We start from the raw sequence: 13,323 nt of genomic DNA, 5'->3' as shown, positions 1-13,323 counted from the left end.
CTTAGCTGACTGAGACTAAAGCCGGGGTAGGGCGAAGGTTTGGGTCACGGCGTGCTGGTGAGGTCTGGTGAGGTCTGGTGTTTGGTCTGGTGAGGTCTGGTGAGGTCTGGTGTTTGGTCTGGTGTTTGGTCTATTGAGGACTTGATTCGGAGGCTTGTGGTTTTTCTGCTCATCGTCAAACAGTGGATCATTTGTCCCTGTGGACGCAGACCAGGAGTGGCGGTAAAGGTCCATTAAACTCACTCAGTGCCCGAGGTTCTGGACGGTACGGTCCCCTGTGCTGAAAGCTCATTGAACCCACGTGGCATAGGAGTCACACTGTGACCTTCGACCACTTGAGCATAGTGCGATGCCAATACTCGAACGCATGAATTCTGTTCGCCTCATTCACCTGGGCGCCATGTTTGGCTGACTGACGTCATAAGGGGGGTGGGGGGTTAGACGTGGAAGTGCCACAGACTCCACTGTTAAAACTGCTGTTTTGGTGAATGGACACTATCTCATCGGTCTAAAACTGCTCAGCGCCACGACCCGGACAGCCTTGGTCAAAGAATTACACCCATTTTCATCAAACAAACTCAGTCTTACAATATTTCTCCAAAGATGAAGCTGAAAAATTGAGAACAAAATTCTTGTAACTTTCCAATTACACCAAAAGAAAAGGAAGTGGGCTGCAAACTTCTCAGCGGAATGTGGCCTTCTGGAGAACGGCTGACACATCGATCTGGTGTAGACTATCAACTTAAACCCTAAATTCGACTATTTCCCTGAACTAAAAAAAAGAGGGTGTGATTTTTGGCATGCTTGTGAAAGATGGAACACGTGATTTGGCAACTAACACAATTCTTATTGTGGAAAGTTCTTTTTACATAAGAACAGGTTCCTGAATACGCAGCCAAACGTCTTCATATTTCACAGGGAACTGTCATGATCTCACCACGGAGCTTCATGGAGCCATGCAAGGCCGCCATGCAACTCTGACTTGATAGAAGAACTTGCAGAGAACCCCTAGCACCCCCTCCCGTTCATTTATGTATTTAACTTATTTCATTTTCTTAACTTTTATTACCGCTCTTTCTTTTTTATGTCTGTTGTATGTAGAATTTAAACATGTCAATAATCTTTTTTTTAAAAAGAAGAAAGAAAAACAGCAAAAAACAAAAACAAAGCTCCACTATAAAAATACTATTCCAAGTGTAGCATGGAATAAAATGACAGCGAAATCAGGCTATCATCATTTCAAAATCCTTATTAAAAGACTTCAAATGTGTTTAAGCGTCACGGTTTTCATGATATGAAATGAATGAAGGCGAACTTGCGTTCCTTCTAAAGCAAGAAACCATAACATGAAAACAGCTCAGCCATGGGGACTGTTCTGGTATTTGATGTTCTCTCTTGATCCCCATGGGGAAATGATGCTCTGCACTGAACCCATGTAGCTGGCTAGCTGTGTAGCTGGCTGGCTGTGTAGCTGGCTGTACAGCAGGCTGTGTAGCTGGCTGTGTAGCTAGCTGTGTAGCTGGCTGTACAGTTGGCTGTGTAGCTGGCTGTGTAGCTGGCTGTGTAGCTATCTGTGTAGCTGGCTGTGTAGCTGGCTGTGTAGCTATCTGTGTAGCTGGCTGTACAGCTGGCTGTGTAGCTATCTGTATTGCTGGCTGTGTAGCTGGCTGTGTAGTTGGCTGTACAGCTGGCTGTGTAGCTATCTGTGTAGCTGGCTGTGTAGCTATCTGTGTAGCTGGCTGTACAGCAGACTGTGTAGCTGGCTGTGTAGCTATCTGTGTAGCTGGCTGTACAGCAGGCTGTGTAGCTATCTGTGTAGCTGGCTGTACAGCTGGCTGTGTAGCTATCTGTGTAGCTGGCTGTGTAGCTGGCTGTACAGCTGGCTGTGTAGCTATCTGTGTAGCTGGCTGTGTAGTTGGCTGTACAGCAGGCTGTGTAGCTGGCTGTACAGCTGGCTGTGTAGCTATCTGTGTAGCTGGCTGTGTAGCTGGCTGTGTAGCTGGCTGTGTAGTTGGCTGTACAGCAGGCTGTGTAGCTGGCTGTGTAGTTGGCTGTACAGCAGGCTGTGTAGCTGGCTAGCTGTGTAGCTGGCTAGCTGTGTAGCTATCTGTGTAGCTGGCTGTGTAGCTGGCTAGCTGTGTAGCTATCTGTGTAGCTGGCTATGTAGCTGGCTGTGTAGCCGCCATGCTCATGAGGGGATTTCCAGCTGTGGTTATTATCCGTCCTACTCTTGAAATTGTATTTTTATTCTGGAGTTTCAACACTGCAGACTATGGCACTTCCCTGTCTCATCCCCCTCATGATGTGAGTTAACCAGACATGGCGGCGAGGTGAATAAGGCGAGTAGTGGTCATCTTGGCCGCGGTAGACATGGAGATCATGGATGTTACCATAGCACCTCGGCCATTTGTTCAATCTTTGTAATGGTTTGCTTGACTATTATAAAAAAAAGCAAGACATGGGTATGTCAGTTCATCCACATGGTAGAGCAGTTTAAAAAACAACTTTTAAGCCCGTTTTATTTTGTTTGTTTTTTTTAACAGAGAGGATGGATTCTTTTTTTTCTTTTCAAACCTCTGTCTCATGTGTGTTTTGTGCTTTCATGTCTAGGTATAGGTTTGGGTATGCTATGATTCCCTCTAGATTGAGATGGCAGGTTTCATGATGGTGGGGTGAGCGGTGCATCCAGTGTGAGCCATGCTTGTTAGCGTCTGCAGATGGCGTTGGAGGAAGCCACATTGTAGAGGCATCTGTTACCAACAGCGTTTTGGGGTGAAACCTTATGAGATGGTAGTGAACTCTTTTTTTTCTCTAAAGATTGGCGTTTTGTGAGGTGTGCTAGATATGAATACTCTGCACCTGACAACCATTTAACCAGTCACACAGAAATGACAGTATTAGTCTCTCATATCCCGTAGTGGTGGGTTAGTTTGTTAGTTTTTCTGTCTCCTGGTAATCTAGTTGGCTTGTCATCTACACTGATAAATATAGACTGAAAAAGTTGCTGGGAATCTTTGCTTTTATATTCATTCCTTTGAGATCACCAGTACTAGCTGTTAACTTGAGATGGAATCCTATTCTGCATCTGAACAAATGTGAGAAGCAGTATATGCAAGTAATGCATGAGTAACACGAAAAGTAGATGCTGACTGTTCAACAAGGAAGGTTTCTGACAGACAGTATGCAGGTCTGATAAAGGCTGTTAACACTTTGTATTTTTCTGTCTTTTGGAGCGAACAGAACAGAACAGAACAGAGGGCATTCGTTGCAAATGTTGGCATATATTTTGGCTGAGGAACAAGTTTATTCTCCAGCCTGTCATATGCAGAACCACAGGAGTGTTTTTGTCCTAGTTTGTTGTGTGACGAGAAAATACAAAGCATTGCATGAGAAATGCGATGGGTTATCCAGTATGTACTACATATCACACACACATAGTCCTAGACTTGCAGTATTTTTATTTTTTTGTGGGATAGATCTGTTTCTAAACTTCAGCTCAACATTGGGAGGTTTCTTTGTCCCCTCAGTGCTTGAGAAACCTTAAGTCCTACATTTCCCATGAGCCAACAGGTCAGAAATTACTTAAGTTGATTAGTGATTGTGTGTTGGACAGAGATGATCCATTTACACTACATCTCATTGGATCCATGCCGCTGGTAACAGCCGTGCTGTTGTTTTGAGTTGTGAGTGAACTGTATTGCTGACCAACCTGGATCTGAGCAATAAAGAGTATTTCAAAGAACCCGTTTACTTCTCTGTCTTCACTGGACTCGTCATAACACCTGCACTTCTTTCTGTGTGACAGCATGTTCTCTTTATTATTTCATAGCATCACAATTACCAACGTCTTGCTTGATTTTCTTTACAATACACTAAAAGAATTGAGGTCATCTGAACACCAGTATGACAGTAACACGTTAACCCAAAGTGACCTCCCCAAAAAAGGCAGGATGAATACCGAGATATAAACAGCAATGCACCGTGCAGAAGCTGCGGTACCATGTGGGCCACAGAGCAAGGCAGAAAGAGGCAGATAAGGGCTTCAAGAAGAACAATGATGAAGTGTGATTAAAAAAACAAAACAAAAACTAAGAGGCTCCGGACTTCCAGATCAATTGGACAATGATTTTAAATTGATGATAACCCAGTTGGACAGATATTATTGCAAAATTGAGGAACCAGCACAATAAAGCAGATGTGATGAAACCACGTCTGTTTCACACAGCTGCAGTAGGCGACTCGCAAGTAAGATGAATGGATGAAATCATTTACGTAAAAGCTTCTTGAGACTGTCCGGTTTACACAGCAATAGGTGGTTCTATGTTCTACGTGTTTATTTCCGAGGTAGAGAAACGAGTCCAAATTTGCATGACTCATCCGTAGGCACTTTATAAAGAAATCTAGCCTCTACACAACTACAACAAAATGTCTCTAACATAAGTGGCTGTCTATGTTACAGCAGATCTGGAAGTGGATGGAACATGCACAACAGCAGTTGTCCTTCACATTCACTTCATCTTTCCCAATAAAGATGAATTTACATACAAACGTACATACATACAGCATACAGATATGTGCACACTGTGGTCAGACAGATGCTGTGACACAGAAACACAAGAACCGGGTGACACATAATACTGTTCCTTAAGTCCACCTGTTCAAATGTCATCACTTTCTAGAGACTTCACCACCTTCTCATCCTTATGCAGCGCCATAAAAACAAAGCGCTACAAGTAGAAAGGTCCCTTTCCCCACAGGGACTCCCAGTGGCCACAATCTTCACAGCAGCTAGAGCCAGAAAGACTCAACACTTGAAGCAGATTTCCCAATCACGTCTACATGTCTGAAAATTACACTCGGTGAGATAAGGCATACAGTGGGAAAAGGGGTCCTGGGTGACTCATTCGTTCCCAAGCAGACTCACTGGATCTTCTTCTTGGTGATGGGCCCATCCAGCTTGAGCCGGCTCTGGCTGTAGTGTCGTATAAGGACCCCAGGCAGCAGGGCCACACAGGCGATGGCCAGCAGCTGCAGCAGCCGCGCCCATGAGAAAAGGTCGTCCAGAGACGACACCTCAGACAGCATGACGCCCGTCTGGACGCAGATGAAGTTGTATGGCAGAAGGCCTTCAAAGCCAGACAGAAGTGCAACAGTGGAGACAAAAGGTTAAAGGGCATGATGAGAGAATGTTTCTTCACAGTAATAAAAAAAAATCATTCACCCTCCTGCTTGCTTTTCTGCATTTTAAAGAGCACTAAACGTGTGTTTGAGCTGTAAACTGGATGATATGGCTGTATGGTGATGAAACACATCAATGCTGGTGTTAACGTGGACATTTCTCCCCGAATTTATAAAAATCATTATTTCATGGGTTGAAAATGGCTCCACACGCCATCTACTGTTAGATCAGCCCGGAACCGTGCAATGCTGGCGTCGAGTCCACCGGTTGGGACTTATTACGTCATGACCGGTTGGGACTTATTACGTCATGACAGGTTGAGACTTATCTACGTCATGACTGGTTGGGACTTATTACGTCACGACCGGTTGGGACTTATCTACGTCATGACAGGTTGAGACTTATCTACATCATGACAGGTTGAGACTTATCTACGTCATGACCGGTTGGGACTTATTACGTCATGACAGGTTGGGACTTATTACGTCATGACAGGTTGGGACTTATCTACGTCATGACCAGTTGGGACTTATCTACGTCATGACAGGTTGGGACTTATCTACGTCATGACCAGTTGGGACTTATCTACGTCATGACAGGTTGGGACTTATTACGTCATGACAGGTTGGGACTTATAACGTCATGACCGGTTGGGACTTATTACGTCATGACAGGTTGGGACTTATAACGTCATGACAGGTTGGGACTTATCTACGTCATGACAGGTTGGGACTTATTACGTCATGACAGGTTGGGACTTATCTACGTCATGACAGGTTGGGACTTATTATGTTATGACCGGTTGGGACTTATCTACGTCATGACCGGTTGGGACTTATAACGTCATGACAGGTTGGGACTTATCTACGTCATGACAGGTTGGGACTTATTACGTCATGACAGGTTGGGACTTATCTACGTCATGACAGGTTGGGACTTATCTACGTCATGACAGGTTGGGACTTATCTACGTCATGACCGGTTGGGACTTATCTACGTCATGACAGGTTGGGACTTATTACGTCATGACAGGTTGGGACTTATCTACGTCATGACCGGTTGAGACTTATCTACGTCATGACAGGTTGGGACTTATCTACGTCATGACCGGTTGGGACTTATCTACGTCATGACAGGTTGGGACTTATTACGTCATGACAGGTTGGGACTTATAACGTCATGACAGGTTGGGACTTATAACGTCATGACAGGTTGGGACTTATCTACGTCATGACAGGTTGGGACTTATTACGTCATGACAGGTTGGGACTTATCTACGTCATGACAGGTTGGGACTTATCTACGTCATGACAGGTTGGGACTTATTACGTCATGACAGGTTGGGACTTATCTACGTCATGACAGGTTGGGACTTATCTACGTCTATCTACGTTGGGACTTCCTGCGGTCTAGTCATGACCGGTGACTGGTTGGGATTTTTGTACGTCATGAATAAAAAAAACAAAAGAAGGCCAGGGCGGCGACGCACTGCCTCCAGCCCGGCCCCGTCTCCAGCCCGGCCCCGCCTCCAGCCCCGCACCGCCTCCAGCCCCGCACCGTCTCCAGCTCTGCACCACCTCCAGCCCGGCCCCGCCTCCAGCCCCGCACCGTCTCCAGCCCCGCACCGCCTCCAGCCCGGCCCCGCCTCCAGCCCCGCACCGTCTCCAGCTCCGCACCGTCTCCAGCTCCGCCTCCAGCCCCGCCCCGTCTCCAGCCCCGCCCCGCCTCCAGCCCCGCACCGTCTCCAGCCCCGCACCGTCTCCAGCCCGGCCCCGCCTCCAGCCCCGCACCGTCTCCAGCTCCGCACCGTCTCCAGCTCCGCCTCCAGCCCCGCCCCGTCTCCAGCCCCGCCCCGTCTCCAGCCCCGCCCCGCCTCCAGCCCCGCACCACCTCCAGCCCCGCACCATCTCCAGCCCCGCCCCGCCTCCAGCCCCGCCCTCCAGTGAGTCTGAAACCGTGCTGCTTTTCAAATATATGCGGCTCGAGACTCCTCATTTCCGGAGTTCACCCACTAACGTCGCTTCTTCTCCCCAAACAGCGGTGCAGAGGTCTCTCGCCTCACGGTTGCTTCTGCTTAATTGAATCATTTTCCATTTTGGCGCAGCGGTTCACGTGGTTCACACTTGTGCTGCCATCGCAGCGTCCTTCTCTAAGAACGGCACAGGCGAGGCGAGGCGAGGCGAGTCTTCTAGGGGCCGGGGCCTTAACCCCCCCCCCCCCCCCCGCTGGCCCAGCTTCTGAGTTTCTGAATGCAGAACTTAGGGGATTGGGGGCTTTCACTCACTCACTTCATACGAGTCACTACACCCAGCAGTCCCCTGATATTCACTAATCATGCTGTGCTTCAGGAACACCCCCAAATTACACACACACACCTGTAAGCATTACGCTACACACCAAGACAACAAGAAAGGGAGACAGAGAAGCACTAGACTTTACACAAACCTGGTGTCAGATGTCTGTCGCCCAGTCTCTAAACCCCAACACATGATAGTGGAACCGTGCCAAAGGTTGAAAACACCACTTGTGGACATGGTTGCTATGAAGTAACGCTGTGCAGCAGCGGGATGCGGCTCTGTGCTTACCGATAAAGACGGAACAGAAGAAGAACATGACAGGGATGTTGACGATGGGGGCGGACATGTTTAGGAACCAGTTGGGGGTCATGGGAAAGAACCTCAGGAAGAGCAGGAAGAAGAACAAACAGTCCTGGTTCTCCTCCACCTTGCGGAGCAAGAGTCGGTGTTAGATTTGCAGCGTGTACTCTCAGCGAGGCAACAGCGCAGACTTGCTTCATTTCTTTTTACTCTCCTTTGAGTGGCACATTGTTTTCTAATGATGTAGAATATTTTTTTTACCTCCATCCATTGGAAATGACAGAGTTATTACCAAAAGATGGAGTATGTCAGCAAGCCAAACAGCACTCCATTTCTTGTAACCTTGGCTTATCGTTTCACGCTGACATTGGTGACGAAATAGCAGATCAAAAATACTCTAATCAAGCGTTGGTGTCATTCAGTGGTCGTGACCTTTTCACATACTGTTAAATGAAGATTCACAGGGCAAATTCAACAAATATTTGCCAAGACATTGACAAGGAAACAAGATCCCCCTTATACGTATGGCATCGGAGACCTACCTTCCTCTGCAGCATTGAGACCTTGTCAGGGAAGAGGTTGACGATGTGGTGTTTCCCAAAGGCTCGGGACAGCAGATAGCACATGGTGGAGCCTGCAGTGGTGAGCACACAAGCCAGCAGCAGCCCTTCGTGTGGTCCAAAGAGAGCCCCTGCAAGGATGTTCTGGGCAACGACACGACACGAAGACAGCATGTAACCAACGTATAGCTGCTCCACCAATGTTATGTAGAAAGTACGTATGTTATTCAGAAAAAGAGGAACGAAGGTCACGAGTGACGCCTTTGACAGACGCCCCCTTTGGGTGAAAGACAGGTAACCCTTAATCCAATGAAGGAGCTCTTCTTTACACACAGTTTTCAGAGATTTAACCCGACGTGTCATCTCCCCTAAATCACTGCTTCTCACCCTTTTCAAGCCATGACCCCCCCCCCCCAGAATAATCAGGTTGGTGTTCATGACCCCCCCCTCCTCCCAGAATAATCAGGTTGGTGTTCATGACCCCCCCCTCCTCCCAGAATAATCAGGTTGGTGTTCATGACCCCCCCCCTCCTCCCAGAATAATCAGGTTGGTGTTCATGACCCCCCCCCCAGAATAATCAGGTTGGTGTTCATGACCCCCCCCCCAGAATAATCAGGTTGGTGTTCATGACCCCCCCCCCAGAATAATCAGGTTGGTGTTCATGACCCCCCCCCCCAGAATAATCAGGTTGGTGTTCATGACCCCCCCCCAGAATAATCAGGTTGGTGTTCATGACCCCCTCCTCCCAGAATAATCAGGTTGGTGTTCATGACCCCCCCCCCAGAATAATCAGGTTGGTGTTCATGACCCCCCCCCCCCAGAATAATCAGGTTGGTGTTCATGACCCCCCCCCCCCCCAGAATAATCAGGTTGGTGTTCATGACCCCCCCCCCATAGCATGGGAACATTTAACTCACAACACCCCATAAGCTGTCTGCTCGAGCCTGTTCAGGGATTAGCGTAACACATGAACGCTACCAGACCCACACAGGAAGACCACTGCTTTGCTCATGGACACAAAAACCACTTATTCGATTGTGGCGTTAATTGGTGTCTTTAGATTAACTGAAATAGGAGAACCTCATGTGCGCGCACGCACACACACACACACACACAGACACACACACACTGTGACTCCCACAAACACATGCAATGACAGCTATTCTGAAGCAAAGTGTATCACTGGTACAGGTGAAGTAATGACAAAACATCCCCCTGTCTAAAATATCTCCTTTTCTTTGTTGGTCCACATCCATCTGGCGACCCCTGGACATTATCGCACGACCGCCTTAGGGGTCCCGACCCCCAGGTTGAGAAGCAATACCATAACTCACAGAAAAACTAATCATGTTGTTTGTCCATGAACAACAAACACGTGGTGCACATATGTGGACTAACTCTGCCTATTTGACTTGTCAGCGTCCTTGGGCGCCTTGAAAGGCGCTATACAAAACTAAGTTGTTGTTGTTGTTGTTGTTGTTGTTGTTGTAATATCCAGCATTAAACAACCCCCAAAGTGCTCTCCCTACCAGGAACGATGAGCCGGGGATGGCAAAGGACTGCTTGTAGAGATAGGCGCTGCAGAAGAGCAGCAGGACGTATCCTGTGTGCTCCGTCTTGTAGAAGTGCAGCAGCTCCGCCAGCTCCCTCAGCTCCTCCAGGTCCGCCGGGAACTTCAGCCTGTGAGGAGGACAGCAACACTCGGCCGGTGAGCTCTCCGCTCGTCTCCCATCTTCCGTCCGCACATCACGCCACACCATGCCACACCACGCCATATCATGTCACTCCACGCCACACCAGGCCACACCACGCCACAACACGCCACACCACGCCACAACACGCCACACCACGCCACATCACGCCACACCATGCCACACCACGCCATATCATGTCACTCCACGCCACACCAGGCCACACCACGCCACACCAGGCCACACCACGCCACAACACGCCACACCACGCCACTCCACGCCACTCCACGCCACACCACGCCACACCATGCCACACCACGCCACAACACGCCACACCACGCCACTCCACGCCACACCAGGCCACACCACGCCACTCCACGCCACACCAGGCCACACCACGCCACAACACGCCACACCACGCCACATCACGCCACACCATGCCACACCACGCCATATCATGTCACTCCACGCCACACCAGGCCACACCATGCCACACCAGGCCACACCACGCCATATCATGTCACTCCACGCCACACCAGGCCACACCACGCCACACCAGGCCACACCACGCCACAACACGCCACACCACGCCACTCCACGCCACATCACGCCACATCACGCCACACCATGCCACACCACGCCATATCATGTCACTCCACGCCACACCAGGCCACACCACGCCACAACACGCCACACCACGCCACTCCACGCCACACCAGGCCACATCACGCCACAACACGCCACACCACGCCACTCCACGCCACACCAGGCCACACCACGCCACTCCACGCCACACCAGGCCACACCACGCCACAACACGCCACACCACGCCACTCCACACCACACCAGGCCACATCACGCCACAACACGCCACACCACGCCACACCAGGCCACACCACGCCACAACACGCCACACCACGCCACTCCACGCCACACCAGGCCACATCACGCCACAACACGCCACACCACGCCACACCAGGCCACACCACGCCACAACACGCCACACCACGCCACACCAGGCCACACCACGCCACAACACGCCACACCACGCCACTCCACGCCACACCAGGCCACAACACGCCACCACACCACGCCACATCACGCCACTCCACACCACACCAGGCCACATCACGCCACTCCACACCACACCACGCCACACCAGGCCACATCACGCCACAACACGCCACACCACGCCACATCACGCCACTCCACACCACACCAGGCCACATCACGCCACAACACACCACGCCACATCACGCCACACCACGCCACAACACGCCACCACACCACGCCACATCACGCCACTCCACACCACACCAGGCCACATCACGCCACAACACACCACGCCACACCAGGCCACATCACGCCACAACACGCCACACCACGCCTCAACACGCCACCACACCATGCCACATCACGCCACAACACGCCACACCACGCCTCAACACGCCACCACACCATGCCACATCACGCCACAACACGCCACACCACGCCTCAACACGCCACCACACCATGCCACATCACGCCACATCACACCACACCAGGCCACACCAGGCCACATCACACCACACCAGGCCACACCATGCCACATCACGCCACACCAGGCCACACCATGCCACATCACGCCACACCACGCCTCAACAAGCCTCAACAAGCCTCAACAAGCCTCAACAAGCCTCAACACTTCACCACACCATGTCACATCACGCCACATCACGCCTCACCACGCCACCACACCAGGCCACACCACGCCACATCACGCCACAACACGCCACACCACGCCACACCACGCCTCACCACGCCACCACACCATGCCACATCACGCCACAACACGCCACACCACGCCTCAACACGCCACCACACCATGCCACACCACGCCACACCAGGCCTCAACACGCCACCACATCACGCCACATCACGCCACATCACGCCACATCACGCCACACCACGCCACATCACGCCACAACACGCCACACCAGGCCACACCACGCCACATCACGCCACAACACGCCACATCACGCCACAACACGCCACACCAGGCCACAACACGCCACATCACGCCACATCACGCCACATCACGCCACACCACGCCACACCACGCCACACCACACGCCACATCTCTTACGAGGTCTAATCTCGCATTTTTGTGTGGGTCATGATCAATATCTTCATCATCATCATCATCATCATCGCTGCCTATTCATTGGGTTGTTTGTGGATAATGTTTGACCATGTTCTGTTTGTTTCGTTTTGGGGGCTGCGGAAGCAGGCGGGTCCTGTGGGGGGGGGGGCTGTATTTTATTCATACAGGCATCGGGAGGGAACACACACACACACACACACACACACACACACACACACACACACACACACACTACAGCTGGACGTGTCAGAAGGTCTTTTCCGGGTTTCAGTGGTGCAGCCCCTCAGGGAGGAGGGCGCACGGACTGGTTCACAGCTCCCCAGTCTCCACCCTTCTGCATAGACCTCCTGCGTCCTTGCTGCACGTCCCTGTTTAACCAGGAGCCTTTCTAACCACCCCCAGCACGGAGTGACTTCATAACGCCAACACATTAAAAACAGCTGATGTGAAACGACACAACCTAACAATATGACCCGTGCCGATGGGCCAAATCATTACGCAAGATCTCCGTCACCAACACAACGACCGACGGACACACGTCACCAACACAACGACCGACGGACACACGTCACCAAGACAACCCAACGGACACACGTCACCAACACAACGACCGACGGACACACGTCACCAACACAACGACCGACGGACACACGTCACCAAGACAACGACCGACGGACACACGTCACCAACACAACGACCGACGGACACACGTCACCAAGACAACCCAACGGCTGAAAGACGCGCTTGCAGCCAGCACCGCGTATATCCGCTTGGCAGCGGTTTCTAACGTGTGACGCGTCAGGTACGAAGCGCCGCCTCTGCTGCGGGCTGAAGAGCCCAGGCGGTCCCGGTAGCCCACCTGCTGCGTTGTCCTTCGGAAGAGTCACCGGGTGGAGTGGTGTCTGCCGTGCCCCCATCCTGGTGTGGAGCGCCGGGCCGCAGCAGCGGCGGTGCTGCGGGGAGGTGTAAGGACAGGAAGTACAGATACAAGGTGGCGGCAGCGACGACGGCGATCAAACCCGCGAGGGAGCGCATAGTCAGGGGCACCTGACGCGCCAGGCGGCGGAACCTCGTAACCGCTACTGTGGAAGGGGACAGCAAACGCGGGTGCACCCAGCAGCTGCAGCAACCTCACATCCGATGGAACACGCT

The 13,323-nt window shown here is 51.2% G+C and overlaps 1 protein-coding gene across 1 annotated transcript; it reads right to left on the bottom strand.

Annotated features, from left to right (window-relative positions):
• Positions 1-2,372: 2,372 nt before the first annotated feature.
• tmem41aa (transmembrane protein 41aa) lies at positions 2,373-13,320 on the bottom strand. Its single transcript, XM_056289681.1, has 5 exons — positions 13,031-13,320; positions 9,867-10,017; positions 8,319-8,480; positions 7,765-7,903; positions 2,373-5,126 (listed from the first exon to the last, which is right to left on the bottom strand). The coding sequence occupies exons 1-5, from the start codon at positions 13,204-13,206 to the stop codon at positions 4,921-4,923; spliced, it is 834 nt and encodes a 277-aa protein (XP_056145656.1). The 5' UTR covers positions 13,207-13,320; the 3' UTR covers positions 2,373-4,920.
• Positions 13,321-13,323: the final 3 nt, after the last annotated feature.

The sequence above is a fragment of the Lampris incognitus genome, chromosome 11 (assembly GCF_029633865.1).
Source record: "Lampris incognitus isolate fLamInc1 chromosome 11, fLamInc1.hap2, whole genome shotgun sequence".
NCBI lineage: Eukaryota > Metazoa > Chordata > Actinopteri > Lampriformes > Lampridae > Lampris > Lampris incognitus.
The sequence above is the reverse complement of the archived record's forward strand: the minus strand, read 5'-3'. Positions and strand labels throughout refer to the sequence as shown.

Bases quoted from the DNA above. Each gene is read 5' to 3' on its own strand.
- tmem41aa (XM_056289681.1), bottom strand. From the start codon at position 13,206: ATGCGCTCCCTCGCGGGTTTGATCGCCGTCGTCGCTGCCGCCACCTTG. The intron at 10,018-13,030 runs GTGGGCTACCGG...TCCTCCTCACAG, and splicing joins TCCGAAGGACAACGCAGCAG to GCTGAAGTTCCCGGCGGACC. The intron at 5,127-7,764 runs GTAAGCACAGAG...CTGGCTTTGAAG, and splicing joins CTTCTGTTCCGTCTTTATCG to GCCTTCTGCCATACAACTTC.